This window comes from Capra hircus, chromosome 4, assembly GCF_001704415.2.
Source record: "Capra hircus breed San Clemente chromosome 4, ASM170441v1, whole genome shotgun sequence".
NCBI classification, from domain to species: domain Eukaryota; kingdom Metazoa; phylum Chordata; class Mammalia; order Artiodactyla; family Bovidae; genus Capra; species Capra hircus.
Genome location: NC_030811.1, coordinates 45,850,564 through 45,870,268, shown reverse-complemented (window position 1 = coordinate 45,870,268; position 19,705 = coordinate 45,850,564). Strand labels below are relative to the sequence as shown.

The following is a 19,705-nucleotide window of genomic DNA, read 5'->3' as shown; positions in this document are numbered from 1 at the left end:
CTTTTTAGTTCCTCTTCACTTTCTGCCATAAGGGTGGTGTCATCTGCATATCTGAGGTTATTGATATTTCTCCCGGCAATCTTGATTCCAACTTGTGCTTCTTCCAGCCCAGCGTTTCTCATGATGTACTCTGCATATAAGTTAAATAAGCAGGGTGACAATACACATCCTTGACATACTCCTTTTCCCATTTGGAACCAGTCTGTAGTTCTATGTCCAGTTCTAACTGTTGCTTCCTGACCTGCATATAGGTTTCTCAAGAGGCAGGTCATGTGGTCTGGTATTCCCATCTCTTTCAGAATTTTCCACAGTTTCTTGTGATCCACACAGTCAAAGGCTTTGGCATAGTCAGTAGGACACAATAAATAAATAAATAAATAAATAAAGAGAGTAATGTTTTGGTGGGTTGCTTTGTTTTGTTTTTTGGCCACACATCTTGTGGGATTCTAGTTCCCCTACCAAGGATTGAACCCAAGCCCTCAGCAGTGAGCGCAAGGAGTCCTAACCACCAGACTGCCAGGAAAACACCCTCGTCCCACAGACTTTTTTTTGTCATGAAACTGTGAGCATCATCAAGCACTATTTGGAGAGAAATGGATCTGTAATCCTTGGAAAAAACCACCTATTCTTAAAATCCCTCTCAAACAAATGTTTGACTGTTAACTGTGCTGGTGAATAAGCAATAAAAGGCTTGAGTTGGGGGTGGGGGGGACACATGGAAGTATTTTTAAAAAGCTCCAGTCCCAGGGGTGGATTCTTTCTGCCCCAAACCACTTTCACATACAAACATTGGAGACTACTGACCGCATACTTTGAGCATTATTCTATCAGTAGATTTTGAACTTGTATAGAGAATTTATCATATGAGACTAGTAGAATCAGAAAATTTGGCCAGTAGAGCTTTACCATGTCTGTGCTAAAACAATCATTCTGACAAAATAGTTCTCCATGAACATTAGGTAATTTTTGCATTGCTGCTAAGTCACTTCTGCTAAGTCGCTTCAGTCGTGTCCGACTCTGTGTGACCCCATAGACGGCAGCCCACCAGGTTCCCCAATCCCTCTAGGCAAGAACACTAAAGTGGGTTGCCATTTCCTTCTCCAATGTATGAAAGTGAAAAGTGAAAGTGAAATAATAGCTCAGTCGTGTCTGACTCTTAGAGACCCCATGAACTGCAGCTCACCAGGCTCCTCCATCCATGGGATTTTCCAGGCAAGAGTACTGGAGTGGGGTGCCACTGCCTTCTCCGTAAGTCACTTCAGTCGTGTCCAACTCTGTGAGACCCCATAGACGGCGGCCCATCGGTTGCCCCGTCCCTGGGATTCTCCAGGCCAAGAATACTGGAGTGGGTTGCCGTTTCCTTAAAACAAATCTGACCATTCTTACAGAGTAAGAGATAGACTTGGAAATACTGGTGATCATTATTTGAATTATTTTGCCCTTAGGAGTTAGTTTAATTTCCAAAGGAAAGAAACTAAATACAGTTCTTATCATCTACTTACAGTTTACCGCCTATTGATCACTGATTAACTTTAACAGCATGATCATTTTTATTTTATCTATCGTCACTGCACCCCATTTACTTCTTGAATGGCAGTTCCAAAGTAAAAGTACTTTTGGATTCTAAATCATTATATTCTCCCCCTGACATGTTACTGTGAAATCACTAATTTAATATTTGACCCTATATTCAATTGAAGAGGGCTTCCCTGGCAGCTCAGCTGGTTAAAAAAAAAATCCGCCTGCAATGCAGGAGACACCAGCTGGATTCCTGGGTCTGGAAGTTCCCCTGCAGAAGGGATAGGCTCCCCATTCCAGTATTCTTAGGCTTCCCTAGTGGCTTAGACAGTAAAGAATCTGCCTGCAATGAGCGAGAGCTGGATTTGATCCCTGGGTTGGGACAATCCCCTGGAGGATGGCATGGCAACCCACTCCAGTATTCCTACCTGGAGAATTCCCTTATCAAAGAGCCGTTTTGTTAATATGCTTTCTTGCTAGTCTGGAGAAGGAAATGGCAAACCACTCCAGTATTCTTGCCTGGAGAATCCCATGGACGGAGGAGCCTGGTGGGCTACTGCTCATGGGGTCTCAAAGAGTCAGACACAACTGAGTGACTAAGCACCTAAGCACCTTTCTTGCTAGAGTTTAAGCTTATTACAAAATATTCTGAATGATCCAAATTGGTTAGTAACTTACAGTTGAATTCCTATATTAAAATCCTCTAGTTCTTACAAGTCATACCAAAACTAACTGCTTTTCAACATTTGTATAGCATAGTATTGTTTTCCACAAGTCATAGTGATTTTTAAAAGCATGTGCTGACTCACAGCATCTTCAGATGATTTGGCCTTGTATTTTTCAAAGAAAAAAAATCTTTTCCTTCATCTCATACCCAAGTCACAGAACATACGTCTGAAAAAATTGCAGAAACTTTGTCTGTAATATTAACTCCTAATAACTCAAAGTTCTTTAATACTGTTTTTTTAATCCAGAATAGTATTGCCTTTATAACTATACAAATCAATTAATAAACAACTTCACATTTTCAATCATTTTACTTTGAAATGTACTACATTTATTCAGTACATTTAAAAACTGAACAAAAAGTTTTTCAGAAGTATGGAAATAAAATTTTTGGTATAATTGTAAAGCAAAAGTATTTGGGGCTTGATGCCAAATGTTTTAATTAAAAAGAAAAGGAAGTTTTAAGTGGACCTCGCTATAATTAGCCAATTTATACTAATATATTAACTTCCTTGCCGTCATCACATGCAAAATAAACTATGAAAAAGTGAATGCCCTTTTAAGTGAATCTTAAAAAATAAAAGCATATTGCTTTGTTTGACGATTTAAGACCTATCATTGTTTTTAAAATTCAACAATTCTTAGACATTTAGCAATTTGTCTTAATTTTTTGAAATCTGTGCTACAAACACATGTATAGTTTTTTCTAAAACTTTTAAAAACGATTATTTTCTAGTTTCGCTACAAATAAAAAGTGTAACATTCTATTTCTACCACAAGGCGTCAGTCCTTGGTAACAGTAACCTTCAGAGGGTTTTACCACCACCCAGTGGACAGTTAATGACTCCAGAAAATTACATAGTAAAATATGAACAAGTCCTAGGCGCCCTAGGTACGAACGAGTAAAGGACAATCTAGGAAAATGTGGTTGAGAGTTTATTTTCCTTTACTTTTACTAATCAGATTAGTTCTGGGGATGTTGTACACCAAACCCTCAAATGTTGCAATTCAGGTCTGAGACACTCTATCCGGAAGAGGAGTAAATCCCGGGCTCACATTTGCTCTTTCTCCATACCGTCATATTTTAATTACAGCCTTAAACTTTTAAACAGTGACAGTAACTCTGCATTAGGCTCGGAGTGTTTGATTGTGTCAAGGGAAGGGAAGGTGGCTTGAATATCTGGGGTGGGGAAGGGAAGAAGTAAATGTGTGGTTTAAAGGTTTATTTAGCTAGGGGGCAGGGTTTGCGCGGTTTAGGGTACAAGATTTCAACAATTTAGAGGGCAAAAGAGACTCGGATTCAGATATGTCAATTGTATATTACAACCACTTCAAAACTTTGCTGTGAAGTTTAAGATAAGTTACCTAAGCTCTAAAGCAGTCCATCTCACAATGTGATTTGAGAGTGCTTACGCATTACTGGGAACTGGAGAATCTCATGCCCCATCCCACACCGACTAAAGAAGAAAAGAAACAGCGGAGGGGGAGGAAGGAGGAAGGGTGGGCGTGGACACAGATCGGTGTTTCAATAAGCCCTACAGGAGACGCATGACTTCCCAGCTGGCTCAATGGTAAAGAATCTGCCTGCCAATGCAGGAGACTCCAGAGACGTGGGTTTGATCCCTGGATAGGGAAGATCCTTGGAGAAAGAAATGGCACTCCAGCATTCTTACCTGGAAAATTCCACTAATAGAGGAACCTAGCAGGTCCATGAGGTCGCGAAGAGTCAGACACGACTGAGCGACTTCCCTTTCACTTTTCACTTTCACGCATTGGAGAAGGAAATGGCAACCCACTCCAGTGTTCTTGCCTGGAGAATCCCAGGGACGGGGGAGCCTGGTGGGCTGCCGTCTATGGGGATCACACAGAGTCGGACACGATTGAAGTGACTTAGCAGCAGCAGCAGCAGGCTACAGTCCATGGGGTCACAAAGAGTTGGACACGATTAAGCTACTGAACCTGTACGCGGGCGCGGGCGCATACAGCCGGGGGATTCATGATAGAGTTTGAGAACCACTGCTTTAAAGAACTGTATGAATGCTGAATAGTTAGGAGATTAAAAAAAGCCGAGGAGAAGGAAGGGAGAGAGGGACGGAGAGAAGGAAAGGAAAGAAAATCGAGGCTCGAGAGGGCGCGGAGTCGACCTCAGGCAGAGGACCCGGCTCTCTGAAAGAAAATCGGAAGTGGTCGAATGGCTCAGTAGGGGAAAAACCTAAGATGGGCTCTGGGACCTCCCAGGACTGTCCAGTCAAGCAGGAGCCTGGCGACGCCGGGCACCGGCAGGTGGCGCTGGACGGGCAATTGACAAGGAGGCGGGGTCTGCCCCGGGAGCGTAGGCAAGCTCTCTGGAGGCACCGGCGCCGCGTGGGGCTGACTGGCACCTCCGGGCTGGCTCTGCGGCCGCAACTTACCGTCAGGTCACGCCGAGAAGCGGGTGAGTCCCATGAATCGTTCTGGTTCGCCTTGCTCCCTGCCTCTGGGTGTCCCTGCGAGGCTGGGCGCCGGCTCCCAGCTTCGGGAGGGGTGTAGCGGGTTGCGTTCTGTCCCAGGACTCCGGCGGCGGCGCTTGCGGGCAAGCACAGCTTAATTTGCCCCTTGTGCGCCGCTTCGGGAGACGCTGCCTTCCAGCAAACTCTCCGCAGAGCACACAGCTCCATTGAGGCCGGTCCAGGGGCTGGCAGACAGGGACTCACAGAAGGACCTTCTCGCTGGGGACTCAGGGGATATGATGGGTTGTTAAGTTTGTGCTAAGGTCGGGCTCCGATGGCAAGTTTTCCAACTTGGCAAAAGCGTCACGAGTTTGTATAGCACTGATGAATGATTGGTACACAGCACTTAAAATCGTGCAACTTGTCTTCAGGGTTCCTGTAACAGAAAGCTTTTATTTTAAGTCCTGGGAACATTAGTCTGACTCTCAGGAACTGCGTTGGGGTTCAAATTCCCTCCAGTCAATCAAGGCTTTATATTTGTCAGAGGTCAAAACCACTGGAAGAAGTTTGTAGACGTAAAATTTACCAACACTTCCAAATTGCCGACTCTGTTCCTTTTTTGTTTAAAAATTTTTTCTTCTTCATTTAATAAAAGTTCGCTCATTTAGCACAGAATGTTAAGCACATGCCTAACAACACGGCCCAGTGAAGAAAAATATCTCCTGTTCACATGGTTAAATGTGGTAGTTTGCAGTTGAAAGTATAGATAGAAGGTTTGGAAATGCAACAAAACTCACGATGTATCCCAGTCATTGAGTTTCTTCATATTCTAAATTGTTTGACATTAACATAAGTCAATCGGGCTGTGTCAATATTTAGCAGGAACATCAGGTCCTGGTACAGCCAAATGGAACAGTCACATCAGAAATAGGCTTTGGGTTTTAATGGATCAAATTCTGGAGTTCCTAACATCTGAATACTGTGCTGTTTCCTGTTGTTTTTGTTGATGAAAAAATTTTATTGTAGAACTTAAATTATATATTTGGTTAATGTGTGAGGGAAACCAACATATTTTATTTGACTGATATTTTATTTTCTTGGCTTCAGGGCACAAAGTGGACTGTGGGCCACACAGTTAACAAGCTCCCTTGCTGCCTGGGGTTTTTCCTTTGCTCTTTCGCATGGTCTTCCTACCACACAGATGAATGGTTGGATACCTCCACAGGGCCACTCCGGCTCTTCACCCAGATTCTATACCCAGTGGCCCTCAATCAGCAAATTCTGCCAGCTTGCTAGATGCCCCAGGGCCAGGGCCAGAGGATGGGCTTCACCCTGCTCATGCCTCCCTCTGTCCATAAAATTCTGTCTTCCTTTCCGATACACTGCACCACCATGTAGTCAGTTCTTGAAATGCCTGCCTTGTCTCCTAAACTTTGAGGTTTTTGAAGGCAGAATCTCCACCTCATTTAACTTTATATTCCCACTGCCTACCTTGTTCACAGTATGATTAACAACTTAATATTGAATAAGCATAGATTTGTATGTTACAATCTTTACCATCCTGAAACTTACAGTTAAAACATCTCCTAAACATAGTGAACTATTTGTCTTTGATTACAATAGATAGAGCTTGTATTCCTAGTCACATACAAACTCCCAAATTACCACAACAATAATGTTGGTTAGATCACCAAATGATTTGGAATAATACTTCTTAAGGAAATAGACTATAAATTGCTCCAGAGCAGACATGAAATCTCTTTTCTCCTTTTCCTCCTTATTGTCGGTCATAGGTTTGCATTCATAGATGCTTGATGATTGGCATATGCTGTACTCGAAACTCTTTCAACTGCCAATGATACACACCCAATTCAAACTAACAAGCAAAGTAGGTAATCTATTGGCTTGTGTAACCAAACAATTCAGAATCTGGTTTCAGAGACTCTAAATACTTGAATATGCCAGGACTCTTCTGTGTCTGTCCCCATTTGTTGCCTAGGCTCCTGTGTGTTGGCTTTCTTCTGTCCTGTTGAAGACACTTTCCTCCTTTCAGCATGCAGAAGAAGGCATGGAGGCTTGTATCATCCCAATATAACAAAATGTTAAAGACATCTTGTATTTATCTTCCACTTCTAAATATAAATATATCAGAGAAGGACTCTATTTGGCTCAAATAGAGATGTGTACCATCCCCCAAATAATCAGTGTGATGAACAGAATAGAGAACTGTCATTAGTCAAGACTGAGTCACATGCCCACATCTGTGGCCAAAAGAGGGCATTTCTTTGCATAGGAGATGTGTTTTAGATCATAAAAATAAGTGGGGGAAAAATGTGGGTAGACCAAAACAAATAATTGTAGCAGGAATATTGTGAAATTTTGAAACAAGCAACATGTGGAAAATGTTCTCAGAGCACTTCGACAAAGGCACATGTTGGCATTATGTAAAGATGGCTCCTCTTTATTCTTTGTGAAGCTCAAACCTCTAAAAGTTGGAAAATGGGGACCTCCCCAGTGGCCCAGTGCTTAAGACTCTGTGTTTCCAATGCAAGGGATGCAAGTTTGATCCCTGGTTGGGGAACTAAGGTCCCACATGCTGCCCAGCACAGCTAAAAAATAAAAACAAATAATTTTTTTTTAAGTTGGAGAGTGTTTTGATATGTTTTAAACTACTGGAAACAATCTTCCACTTAATAAAGTATGACAAGTGGTCTAAAATCCCATGAACAGATGAGCCTAGAAGGCTGTAGTCCATGGGGTCACAAAAGAGTCAGCCACGACTTAGCAACTAAACAACAAAAACAAAATTCAGAAACACTTGGAATGTTTCTATCAGTCAAATGGTTGTATAGATGATCTGTTTTCTTATTGAATTTCATAGTGGACAAATTGGTGATGTATTCCTATGGAAATAAATTTAGAACTAATAAAACAGTGAATAATATTGTGACATCATATGTTTCCATTTCCTAAAAAATGTTACACCAAGCCCAGGTGAGGATCTGCGAAGTGTTAAAGAAAGTTCAGTTCAGTTCAGACCCCATGGGCTACAGCACGCCAGGCCTCCCTGTCCATCACCAGCTCCTGGAGTTTACTCAGACTTATGTCCATTGAGTCGATGATACCATTCAACCATCTCATCCTCTGTCCTCCCCTTCTCCTCCTGCCTTCAATCTTTCCCAGCATCAGGGTCTTTTCCAATGAGTCAACTCTTCACATGAGGTGACCAAAGTATTGGAGTTTCAGCCTCAGCATCAGTCCTTCCAATGAACACCCCAAAAGCATCAATTCCTCGGTGCTCAGCTTTCCTTATAGTCCAACTCTCACATCCATACATGACTACTGGAAAAACCATAGCCTTGGCTAGACAGACCTTTGTCGGCAAAGTAATGTCTCTGCTTTTTAATATGCTGTCTAGGTTGGTCATAATTTTCCTTCCAAGGAGGAAGAGTCTTTTAATTTCATGGCTGTAGTCACCATCTGCAGTGATTTTGGAGCCCCTCAAAATAAAGTCTGCCACTCTTTCCACTGTTTCCCCATCTATTTCCCATGAAGTGATGGGACCGGATGCCATGATCTTCGTTTTCTGAATGTTGAGCTTTAAGCCAACTTTTTCACTCTCCTCTTTCACTTTCATCAAGTTTCTTTAGTTCTTCTCCGCTTTCTGCCATAAGGGTGGTGTCATCTGCATATCTGAGGTGATTGATATTTCTCCGGGCAATCCTGATTCCAGTTGGTGCTTCATCCAGCCCGGGCTTTCTCCTGATGTACTCTGCATATAAGTTAAATAAGCAGGGTGACAATATACAGCCTTGACATACTCCTTTCCCGATTTGGAACCAGTCTGTAGTTCCACGTCCAGTTCTAACTGTTGCTTCCTGACCTGCATGCAGGTTTCTCAAGAGGCAGGTCAGGTGGTCTGGTATTCATTCCCATCTCTTTCAGAATATTCCAGAGTTTGCTGTGGTCCACACAGTCAAAGGCTTTGGCATAGTCAATAAAGCAGAAATAAATGCTTTTCTGGAACTCTCTTGCTTTTTCAATGATTCAGCAGATGTTGATAATTTGATCTCTGGTTCCTCTGCCTTTTTTACAACCAGCTTGAACATTTGGAAGTTCATAGTTCATGTATTGTTGAAGTCTGGCTTGGAGAATTTTGAGCATTACTTTACTAGCATGTGAGATGAGTGCAATTGTGCAGTTAGTTTGCGAATTCTTTGGCATTGCTTTTGAGATTGGAATAAACACTGAGCTTTTCCAGTCCTGTGGCCACTGCTGAGTTTTCCAAATTTGCTAGCATATTGAGTGCAGCACTTTCACAGCATCATCTTTTATGATTTGAAATAGCCCAACCGGAATTCCATCACCTCCACTAGCTTGTTTATAGTGATGCTTCCTAAGGCCCACTTGACTTCACATTCCAGGATGTCTGGCTCTAGGTGAGTGATCACACCATCATGATTATCTGGGTCATGAAGCTCTTTTTTGTACAGTTCTTCTGTGTATTCTTGCCACTTCTTCTTAATATCTTCTGCTTCTGTTAGATCCATACCATTCCTGTCCTTTATTGAGCCCATCTTTGCATGAAATGTTCCCTTGGTATCTCTAATTTTCTTGAAGAGATCTCTAGTCTTTCCCATTCAATTATTTTCCTCTATTTCTTTGCACTGATCACTGAGGAAGGCTTTCTTATCTTTCCTTGCTATTCTTTGGAACTCTGCATTCAAATGGGTATATTTTTCCTTTTCTCCTTTGCTTTTTGCTTCTCTTCTTTTCACAGCTGTTTGTAGCTCCTCAGATAGCTGTTTTGCTGTTTTGCATTTCTTTTTCTTGGAGATGGTCTTGATCCCTGTCTCCTTACAGTGTCACAAACCTCCATCCATAATTCATTAGGTTCTTTTATCTGGTAGGAAGTGTGACAAAATAATTTCCTTGGGGCTAACCAGGAGAGTGGGCATGTCAGTGATTGACTACATCTCAACAACCCCACTGGAAAAATACTAGAAATGCATGTCTTACCAACAAAACCACGTCTGTAACTCTGATGGGAAAATGGCACTCTGAATATACAACATTTCAGTCCTTCATGGTGCTATTAGGGTTCACCTTACTAGACTGTCTATTCTGTTTGTTTTCTGAAACTAAGAATACATATCCCCATAAAATCACTTCACTATTGTTTCAGATTCATGTCAACCCCAAAAGTCTATTAAAACACAGCTTCCTGAAGTTTAATCTTTTATCATCAAACTCTAACCACCACTGACAATATTGTTACTCTTGAAAAACTGCATTCCCAATTCTACTTATCTTTGAGGGGAGTTGACTTTCCTCCAAATAAACACCTGGAGTTAAAGTCTCCTAAAATAAAAGGCAACATCTGACTCTTTGAATTCCATATAGATACTTGGGTCATTCATTGCACTGATAGCTGGACAAAGAAATACACTCACTATTGACCCAAGAGCTCTTGTTCGAATTTTTACAGACTATAATATGAGGTTAAATGAGTCACTCAGTCACTGTATTTTAAACTGTATTTTCTCATATTAGCCCTCAGATGAGTTAATTTTTCATATTTCCCTATCAAACATTAATATCATAAATAGCATAAAGATGAAGACAGTAATTTTTATTTTCATAGGTGGCTGAAGCCATTCTATTTTATAGAATTAATGGAGAGCAGACAAGACATCACAAACCAAGAAGAACTTTGGAAAATGAAGCCTAGGAGAAATCTAGAAGAAGATGATTATTTGGTAAAATAATAATTAAAATCTATAAATAATTCAAATGCTGTTCAGTATCTCCTAATGTTATAAAAAAGTGATTTTCACCCTTTGCTCTGATTCCTGGTACTGATATTGTGATGGGTAAAGGGCACTGTGGGCTATAAGAGAAGTTGTACCTTGATGGTCATGAACTTAGCCAAATAACCTTGAATAAGTTGCTGAAAATCCTGGGTCTTGGTTTATCTATAAAGTGAGAGAGTTGGACCAGATCATCTCCAAGGCCTTTGCAATTCTTTCTAACATTCTGTGGGTTTAAGGTTTTTGAACAAGTCATCAATGCCCATTAACACTAGTTTCACAAGTGTGCTTTTTCATAGGCACATGGCATCTTACCAAGAGATCATCAAGTTAATTGACGATTCACTATTTAACCAAATAAATTCAATTTTGGAATAAGAATCATCTGTCACACTTTTACCCCACATCAAGATTAAATGCTTTTTACTAACTTATCTGACTTAATGAGTGGTGGAAAATATTGGTTCCAAACTTTTTATCTTTCCAACTGATATCAATTACAGTTTTAACCAAAAGTATTTATTTTATCTTAGTTGTCTTAACAGAAAAAAATAAGTAGTATAAGTAGATCCTGTCTAAAATGTACATAAAATCATTTTCATTTTTCAAGTGAACTGTCTCGCTTGCTGTCCCATAATTCTTCACCCTTAACTAGAAAATTGATCTCAGTGGACTACTTTAACATGCAGAGATGGCAGAATCTATATCACATTCAGCTCCCTTCTAAATGGAGTAATTGGAAAAATTACTGGATGTAGCAGTGATTTATTACTGAAAGTAAAAGTCAAAAGGCAAGAGGTCATTTTTAAACACAAAAAATGATACAGAACTATGTGAATTAAAGTTACTCTGCAGAAAGTGAGGAAATAAGATAATCACTAACGTCATTTTGAGCATTGAAATGTTATAGGTGTGCATATAGAGCTATAAGAAATTAGAAATAACATATTGAGTGAGAAATTTATTCATAAAGTAACACAACATGAAACACTGAATATAAGTTCCTATTTTGTTTTTTTTTTAATTTGCTGTTATATCAGTCAGCTGTGGAAGTGACAAACTACTCAATGCAAATTTTTGAATCGTTGACTACCTATAAATGCAACTGGGTAAAGAAATATAACTTTCTCAGGAAATAGATCATCCTTGTGGGATTTGACTCCTTACATAGTCTTTGTACCATTTAACAATTAATCTGTTAGTATTTATAAAAATGAAATATTTTGTGAATATAAGTCTATGGGATGGGGGAGAGGGATAAATTGGGAGACTGGGCTTGACATATGTATACACTACCAAATATAAAACAGATAACTAATAAAAACCTACTGTACACCGTAGAGAACTGTACTCAATACTCTGTAATGACCTATCTGGGGAAAGAATCTAAAAGAGTGGATATATGTATGTGTATAACTGATTCACTTTGCTGTACAGCAGAAACTAACACAGCATTGTAAATCAACTATACTCCAATAATAACTAATTTTTTGAAAAGACTACATGATGCAAATTACATGTTTTTAGCTAATAGTAATGACTGTATTATTCTTGGTCCTTTGTACTTGAATGAATGAAAAATTCATTCTTCAGATCTTCACAGAGAGTTGTCCAAAAAAATTATAAAACAAATATGACTATGACAATTTATGTGTTATTATTTTTACCAAAGATTACTGGAATTTTTTTCTAGTTTTTCAGTTTTTGTTTCCCAGTTGCATTATTTCATTCTTTTATGCTTTCAAGATAGAAACACAGTGGTCTGAGATCTAGCAAATATATCTGAAGCATATATTTCTTCTGACTTGAAGAAAAATAAGTAACAGAAATTATGGAGAACCCCAACAAAGGATATGGCAACCCACTCCAGTATTCTTGCCTGGAGAATCCTGTGGGTAGAGGAGCCTGGTGGGCTGCTGTCCATTGGGTCGCACAGAGTTGGACACAACTGAAGTGACTTAGCATGCATGCATGCATTGGAGAAGGAAATGGCAACCCACTCCAGTGTTCTTGCCTTGGAGAATCTCAGGGACAGAAGAGCCTGGTGGGCTGCCGTCTATGAGGTCACACAGAGTCGGACATGACTGAAGCGACTTAGCAGCAGCAGCCGCAGCCAACAAAGATAGGATATCTAAGTGCACCTTTGATCATTGCCACATAGTGTATGCCATCTTCACTTAATCAGTATCCGAAAGTAGGGTTCTAAATGTCCTTTTTTACTGATAAGCACAATGAACAGTAAGTAATTAGTTTGAGAGACATCCCATTGTTTTGTTCAATTTTAAGATGTTTATTTTCTTTCCTTTGTAGAATAAAGACTCAGAAGAGATCAGCATGCTGAAAAGACCTGTGCTTTTGCACTTGCACCAAACAACCCGTTTTGATGATTTTGATTGCCCCCCAGAGCTTCAGCAAAAACAGAAACTCTTTCCAAAGTGGCGCTTGCCAATTAAAATCGCCGCTATTGTATCATCTCTGACTTTTCTCTACACTCTTCTGAGGGAAATAATTCACCCTTTTGTGACTTCCCATCAACAGTATTTTTATAAAATTCCAATCCTGGTCATCAACAAAGTCTTGCCAATGGTTTCCATCACCCTCTTGGCACTGGTTTATTTGCCAGGTGTGATAGCAGCAGTTGTGCAGCTTCATAATGGAACTAAGTATAAGAAATTCCCACACTGGTTGGATAGATGGATGGTAACAAGAAAGCAGTTTGGTCTTCTCAGTTTCTTTTTTGCTGTACTACATGCAATTTACAGTTTATCCTATCCGATGAGACGATCCTACAGATATAAGTTGCTGAACTGGGCATATCAACAGGTAGGATGACATGGCTGACCATTAAACTAAAAAGTCCAAGTCTCCTAACAAATCAACTTTCTTATTTTAATATCAGTACCCCAAACCTATGTTGAAACCCTGTGTTGAGAAAGTAGTCTGTTCTAAAAAAAAATTTTTTTATAACTCTTTACTAGGCTCAGTTGTATAATTCTACATGAGGAATGTTTTTTAGGCTGAAAATAGTAAGCTAGAACTTTAACAACATAAATAAGTGTTTTGTTCATGGACAGAGCCATATTTCAATCTTCTGCCACCCTCAGAAGGTTTATTTTTAATGGTAACTCAGAATTTTCTGCTTCTTTACCACATATGACAATTCTAACCTTTAGCTATTATATAAATTAATAAAACAGATTATATAAATGTTGCATTCAAAGAAGGAGGTTAATAGCGCCTATGTCATTTCTCTTAGAGAAATGCAAAAAATACCATCATAAATTTGTGGAGGCCTCTAGTTATCAGGGGGCTTCTCTGGTGGCTCAGATGGTAAAGAATCCGCCTGCAATGCGGGAGACCCTGGTTCAGTCCCTGGTTTGGGAAGATCCCCTGAAGGAGGGCATGGCAACCCACTCCAATCTCCAGGGACAGAGGAGCCTGGTGGGCTACAGTCCTTGAGATCGAAAACAGTCGGACATGACTGAGCAACTAAGTGCAGCTGGTTATCAGGTCGTCCACAGTAGAGGGAGCATAGCAGGAGGGTCTTACATTGGAAACAAGTGTCATTTGCATATTTTTCCTTCCTCTTTTCACCCTCTGTTAGGTCCAGCAAAATAACGAAGATGCCTGGATTGAACATGATGTTTGGAGAATGGAAATTTATGTGTCACTGGGAATCATGGCACTTGCAATACTAGCTCTGTTGGCTGTGACATCTATTCCATCTGTGAGTGATTCTCTGACGTGGAGAGAATTTCACTATATTCAGGTAAATTATATACGAAATAACTCTGACTCCTCAGCAAGGTAAATCTTTTTGTGCTTATAATGTCATCCAGTGTATAGACCTTAGTGTATAGGCTTCCCAGGCGGCACTAGTGGTAAAGAACCCGCCTGCCAATGACAAGGAGACATAAGAGACCGGGTTCAGTCTTGGTCGATCCCTGGGTTGGGAAGATCCCCTGGAGGAGGGCATGGCAATCCACTCCAGTATTCTTGCCTGGAGAATCCCATGGACAGAGGAGCCTAGCAGGCTACAGTCCATAGAGTAGCAAAGAGTCGGACATGACTGAAGTGACTTGGCATGCACGCATATAGACTTTAACCCATAAAAAATAACATGGTTTTCCAATCACGAAGATCTCACACTTGTTCCAATTAAAAAGTGTGCTCTTCTGTCATTTTCTCTCTTGCTTATACATACGGGAAATGTTTTTTAGACACATACAAAAGGCATTACTCAAAGAAAAATATTATTTCTAACATTTGAAACTCATTAGACCATTTGCTATCTTGTTTAATAACAACAAATTTGATGTTTTAGAAATTCAATATTGTTTACTTAGTTCTCCAAAAATAGAAGAAAAAAAATTGTCTGTCTCTGACTTTATTCATGCCTTTTAAGTTAACATGGCTTTGTGCTATCCTCCTTGAACTATGGAGTTTTATCTACCAACTATGGAATTTTATCTATTCTAGTATCTTATTTTAAAGGCTTCTTTTTCCAAGTTAGTTTTTTTGTAACTTACTCACTTGAAGTTTCTCAATATTCTTGGAATTCAAAATTATCTCAAGTTGACCGAGGTTAACTTGCTAGTGGTAGATTATACCCTAAAAAGAACAATGTGCCAGAATTCACAAGGGGATCCATGTCTGACAATATTCAAAAGGCTGAGCTTAATTCAGTCCTAAGCACTGCCAAGATGCTAAACCACAATGTTCTATCTTTTATAAGTGGACATCTTTAGAAATCTCACAATGTCAGCTAATCCTCACTGTCCTTTCTACACATCCATGCATATACTCCAACAGACTCCTTAATCATCTGATTAAGCTGGAAAGAATGTCTCCCTCTGAATTATTCAAATGTGGTTAAGAGATGGTGCCATGTTTTCCAAGCATAATAATGGCTGATTTTGTGGGTTTAGCTTGATAGCCATTAAATAATAGCCTATAGTCTATTCCTCATTAAATAACTTCCTTCTTACACTGCTCTGCCTGTCACACATATGCTGTGCATCACTTTACATATTTAATTACAAAGTCAAGCACTATGTCTTGACAACCCATCCCATTCCACTCAAGGTAGAATACCTAGCCCGTACTGCTGCTGCTGCTAAGTCGCTTCAGTCATGTCTGACTCTGTGTGACCCCATAGACAGCAGGCCACCAGGCTCCCCCGTCTCTGGGACTCTCCAGGCAAGAACCCTGGAGTGGGTCGCCATTTCCTTCTCCAATGGATGAAAGTGAAAAGTGAAAGTGAAGTTGCTCAGTCATGTCCGACTCTTAGGGACCCCATGGACTGCAGCCTACCAGGCTCCTCCGTCCATGGGATTTTCCCAGGCAAGAGTACTGGAGTGAGGTGCCATTGCCTTCTCCAACCTAGCCCATAACATGTACACAATACAAATTTAGTAAATTAATCTTCAACCAACTACATATATTTTTAAATTAATAACCTAGAAACTTTTCATTAGCAATCTAAGAACTGATTACTCTATGATTTACCTTGGACATTTACATCTAAAATCATAAACTTAGCTATTTGATTGTATTCACTGGGGCTTATTCACTGCTGAATAATTGTGAGTTGGATTCATTCTAGCAGTCTAGTGAATATTTCCCATAATGTGAATAGAAGTCAAAAGATATCTAGAAGAACTATTGTCAGAATGCCACAAAACTACATAGGTGAACATTGTTTTTATAACTTTATCTGGATGGTGCCAAGTATCCCAGTGCAGGCTAAGATTTTTCTTCACGTCTATGTCTACATATCTCTGTTTTATTCAAACATTGAGATAATTGTTAGTGTTTTTTCACTTTATCAAAATTGTTTGATTTTTTAGACAAAGGCCAAGATCATTCACTTTAGTATGAATATACCAAAATCATAGTCAATAACTTTGTTGTTGTTGTTCAGTAGCCAAGTCGTGTCTGACTCTTCATGACCCCATGTACTGCAGCCTGCCAGGCTTCCCTGTCCCTCATCATCTCTTGGGGTTTGCTCAAACTGAATCACTTTAGTTGCCTTCATAACTGGTAAAGATCACTAGTATAAGTTGATTTTGCTCTGATCTTCAGTCAACCTACCAATATTTATTGAGAACCTAAAATGTGCAAATCATTGTGTTGATTCTACAGGGATCCTGTGATGATAAGACAGAGTTTCTGAGTTTAGACGTCTCTTGTTAAGCAGAATTAAGGCAAATACACAGGGGATAGAGCATCATAAAATAAATATCATAAGAGAGAAAAACAAGGTATGGAGAAAGGGAGGACAGTGTTACTGATTATCTGAGACCAAAAGGAGAATAGTTGTGAATTTTCTCAAATAGCCTGGAGACAAAGGCATTACCCACATGTAGAAAGAGTGGAAAGAGTCGAGTGGACAATAACAGATGAATGGAAGAATTTCTAACCAACATAGCAGCTCTAGATGATATAGGATGAAATAAACTTTTAATGAACCATCCTCACCAAGATAATTCTTTTTCTCTTTTGCAGAGCAAGCTAGGAATTGTTTCCCTTCTGCTGGGTACAATACATGCATTGATTTTTGCCTGGAATAAATGGGCAGATATAAAACAATTTGTATGGCATACACCTCCAACTTTCATGATAGCCGTTTTCCTTCCAATTGTTGTCCTGATATGCAAAGTCATACTACTCCTGCCGTGCTTGAGGAAGAAGATACTGAAGATTAGACATGGTTGGGAAGATGTCACCAAAATTAATAAAACTGAGATGTCTTCTCAGTTGTAGAAGTGCTGTTTATACACATTTTTATCGAATATTGATATATTTTATCATAAACACTTCAAATTTGTATTTGTTTAATAAAATGACCACTTGAGGATCTTAACATATCTCTTTGTTTATGGGTGATGTTTGAAATGTGTGTATTTTCTTTCAGATTTGATTAAGAATGAGAAATTAATCTTTAGCACATTCCATATGTTCAGTAAAGCTGAGCATAACAAAATAATCACATCTGATTATCAGACTACATAACATTATAAATAATAAAAGGCCTTAGAATATCAGTCCCTGATACTCCTTAAAAGTTATCATAAGCCATGAAAAAAGATACTATCTGATGGCCAATAGGCACATGAAATGATGCTCAACATCGCTAATTATGAAAGATGCAAATCAAAATTACAATGAGGTACCACCTGACACCAGTCAGAATGGCCATCATTAAAACCTCTACAAATAACAAAAGCTGGGGAGGGTGTAGAGAAAAGGGAACCCTCCTCCACTGTTGGTGGGAATGTAAGTTGGTGCAGCCACTGTGACAAATAATATGGAGGGTCCTCAGAAAACTAAAAATAGAATTACCATATTAGGCAGCAATCCCATTCCTGGACATATATCCAGATAAAACTATAACTCAAAAAGATACATGCACCACAGTATTAATTGCCACATTATTCACAATAGCCAAAACATGGAAACAACCTAAATATCCATTAGATGAATGGATAAGAAGATACGGTACTTACATACAATGGAATACTACTCAGCCATAAAAAAAAGTGATACCATTTGCAGCAACATGGATACAACTAGAGATTATATATACTAAGTGAGGTAAGTCAGAAAAAGACAAGTATCATATGATATCACTTGTATGTGGAATCTAAATTATGACAGAAATGAACCTATCTATGAAACAGACTCAGACATAGAGAACAGGCTGGTAATTGCCAAGTGGGAGCGAGTAGAGGGAGGGATGAAGTGGGTGAGTGGGATTAAAAGATGCAAGTTTTTATATATAGAATGAATAAACAACAAGGTTCTACTCTATAGCACAGAACTATATTCAATATACTATGATAAACCATAATGGAAAAGAATATTTTTAAAGAAGAATGTATATATTTGTATAACTGAATCATGTTGCTGTATAGCAGTAATTAACATTATAAATCAACTATACCTATATATATAACTATATAATTTTTTTAATTAAAAAAAATTTTTAAGTTATCTAAATCTACCACACAAGTATATCCAGTGTTTATGATTGCTGTTAAAGAATCTTCTTTTCCTGTAACTGGATGTTATTCATATAACACCCATCTCAAAAAACACATGGATTATGAGTATACAAGTAAAGCAGCAGAATAAGTTCAGATACACACCCAGGCAAAATAAAACTCAGGCTTTCCAGGAAAAAAGGTAAGTTCAATTTTCTACATTTGAGTTAGGTAAAACTCAGTTTAACTTTAATACATTGGCCAAAGTGTTGTCAATTCGACTCCATATTGAAAACTATTTCTTTGAGTTGCTTTTCATTGCTTCTAGTATTACAGTCATACATAATGTCCTGCCAAAGAGGACCCTGCCTCTCTGCCTGACTGTTAAACTAAAGCACCTTTGTTCAGCACATAGAGAGATACTCTGACCCTGCCCATCTGTGAATCAGTTCAGTCAGTTCAGTTACTCAGCCATGTCCAACTCTGTGCAACTCCATGGACTGATAGCTGGACAGGGTACCCAGTCCTTTACCATCTCCTGGAGCTTGCTCAAATTCATGTCCATCGAGTCAGTGATGCCATCCAACCATGTCATCCTCTGTCTTCCCCTTCTCCTCCTGCCTTCCCCTTCTCCTCCTGCCTTCAATCTTTCCCAGCATCAGTCTTTTCCAATGAGTCAGCTCCTTACATCAGGTGACCAAAGTATTGGAGTTTCAGCTTCAACATCAGTCCTTCCAATGAGTATTCAGGACTGATTTCCTTTAGGATGGACTGGCTGGATCTCCTTGCAGTCCAAGGGACTCTCAAGAGTCTTCTCCAACACCACAGTTCAAAAGCATCAATTCTTTGGTGCTCAGCTTTGTTTATGCTCCAACTCTCACATCTATTCATGACTACTGGAAAAACCATAGCTTTGACTAGATGGACCCTGGTAGGCAAAGTAATGTCTCTGCTTTTTAATATACTGTCTAGGTTAGGTTGATAAAAAAGTTAATAACTTTTCTTCCAAGGAGCAGGCATCTTTTAATTACATGGCTGCTATCACCATCTGCAGTGATTTTGGAGCCCCCCAAAATAAAGTCTCTCACTGTTTCCATTGTTTTCCCATCTATTTGCCATGAAGTGCCACCTGTGAATAGCTACAACAAAAGGAAGAGATTAACAAACCCCTTCCAAAGGCTGGCCCTTCCAGGAGATGTTTTGCAAGACTGAAGACCTTTTTGCTTCACTTCCCTGC

General features: G+C 39.4%; 1 protein-coding gene across 3 annotated transcripts; it reads left to right on the top strand.

Annotated features, from left to right (window-relative positions):
- On the top strand, nucleotides 4,543-17,352 carry STEAP1 (STEAP family member 1). 3 transcript variants are annotated; one of them, XM_005679303.3, is made up of 5 exons: nucleotides 4,543-4,678; nucleotides 10,344-10,432; nucleotides 12,794-13,306; nucleotides 14,088-14,252; nucleotides 16,991-17,352. In XM_005679303.3, the coding sequence occupies exons 2-5, from the start codon at nucleotides 10,349-10,351 to the stop codon at nucleotides 17,246-17,248; spliced, it is 1,020 nt and encodes a 339-aa protein (XP_005679360.3). In that variant the 5' UTR covers nucleotides 4,543-4,678; nucleotides 10,344-10,348; the 3' UTR covers nucleotides 17,249-17,352. The 3 variants fall into 3 exon arrangements, with proteins under 3 accessions (XP_005679360.3, XP_013818831.2, XP_005679361.2); XM_005679304.3 differs by having other exon boundaries at nucleotides 4,596-4,678; nucleotides 10,318-10,432; nucleotides 16,991-17,331; XM_013963377.2 differs by lacking the exon at nucleotides 10,344-10,432 and having other exon boundaries at nucleotides 4,578-4,678; nucleotides 16,991-17,336.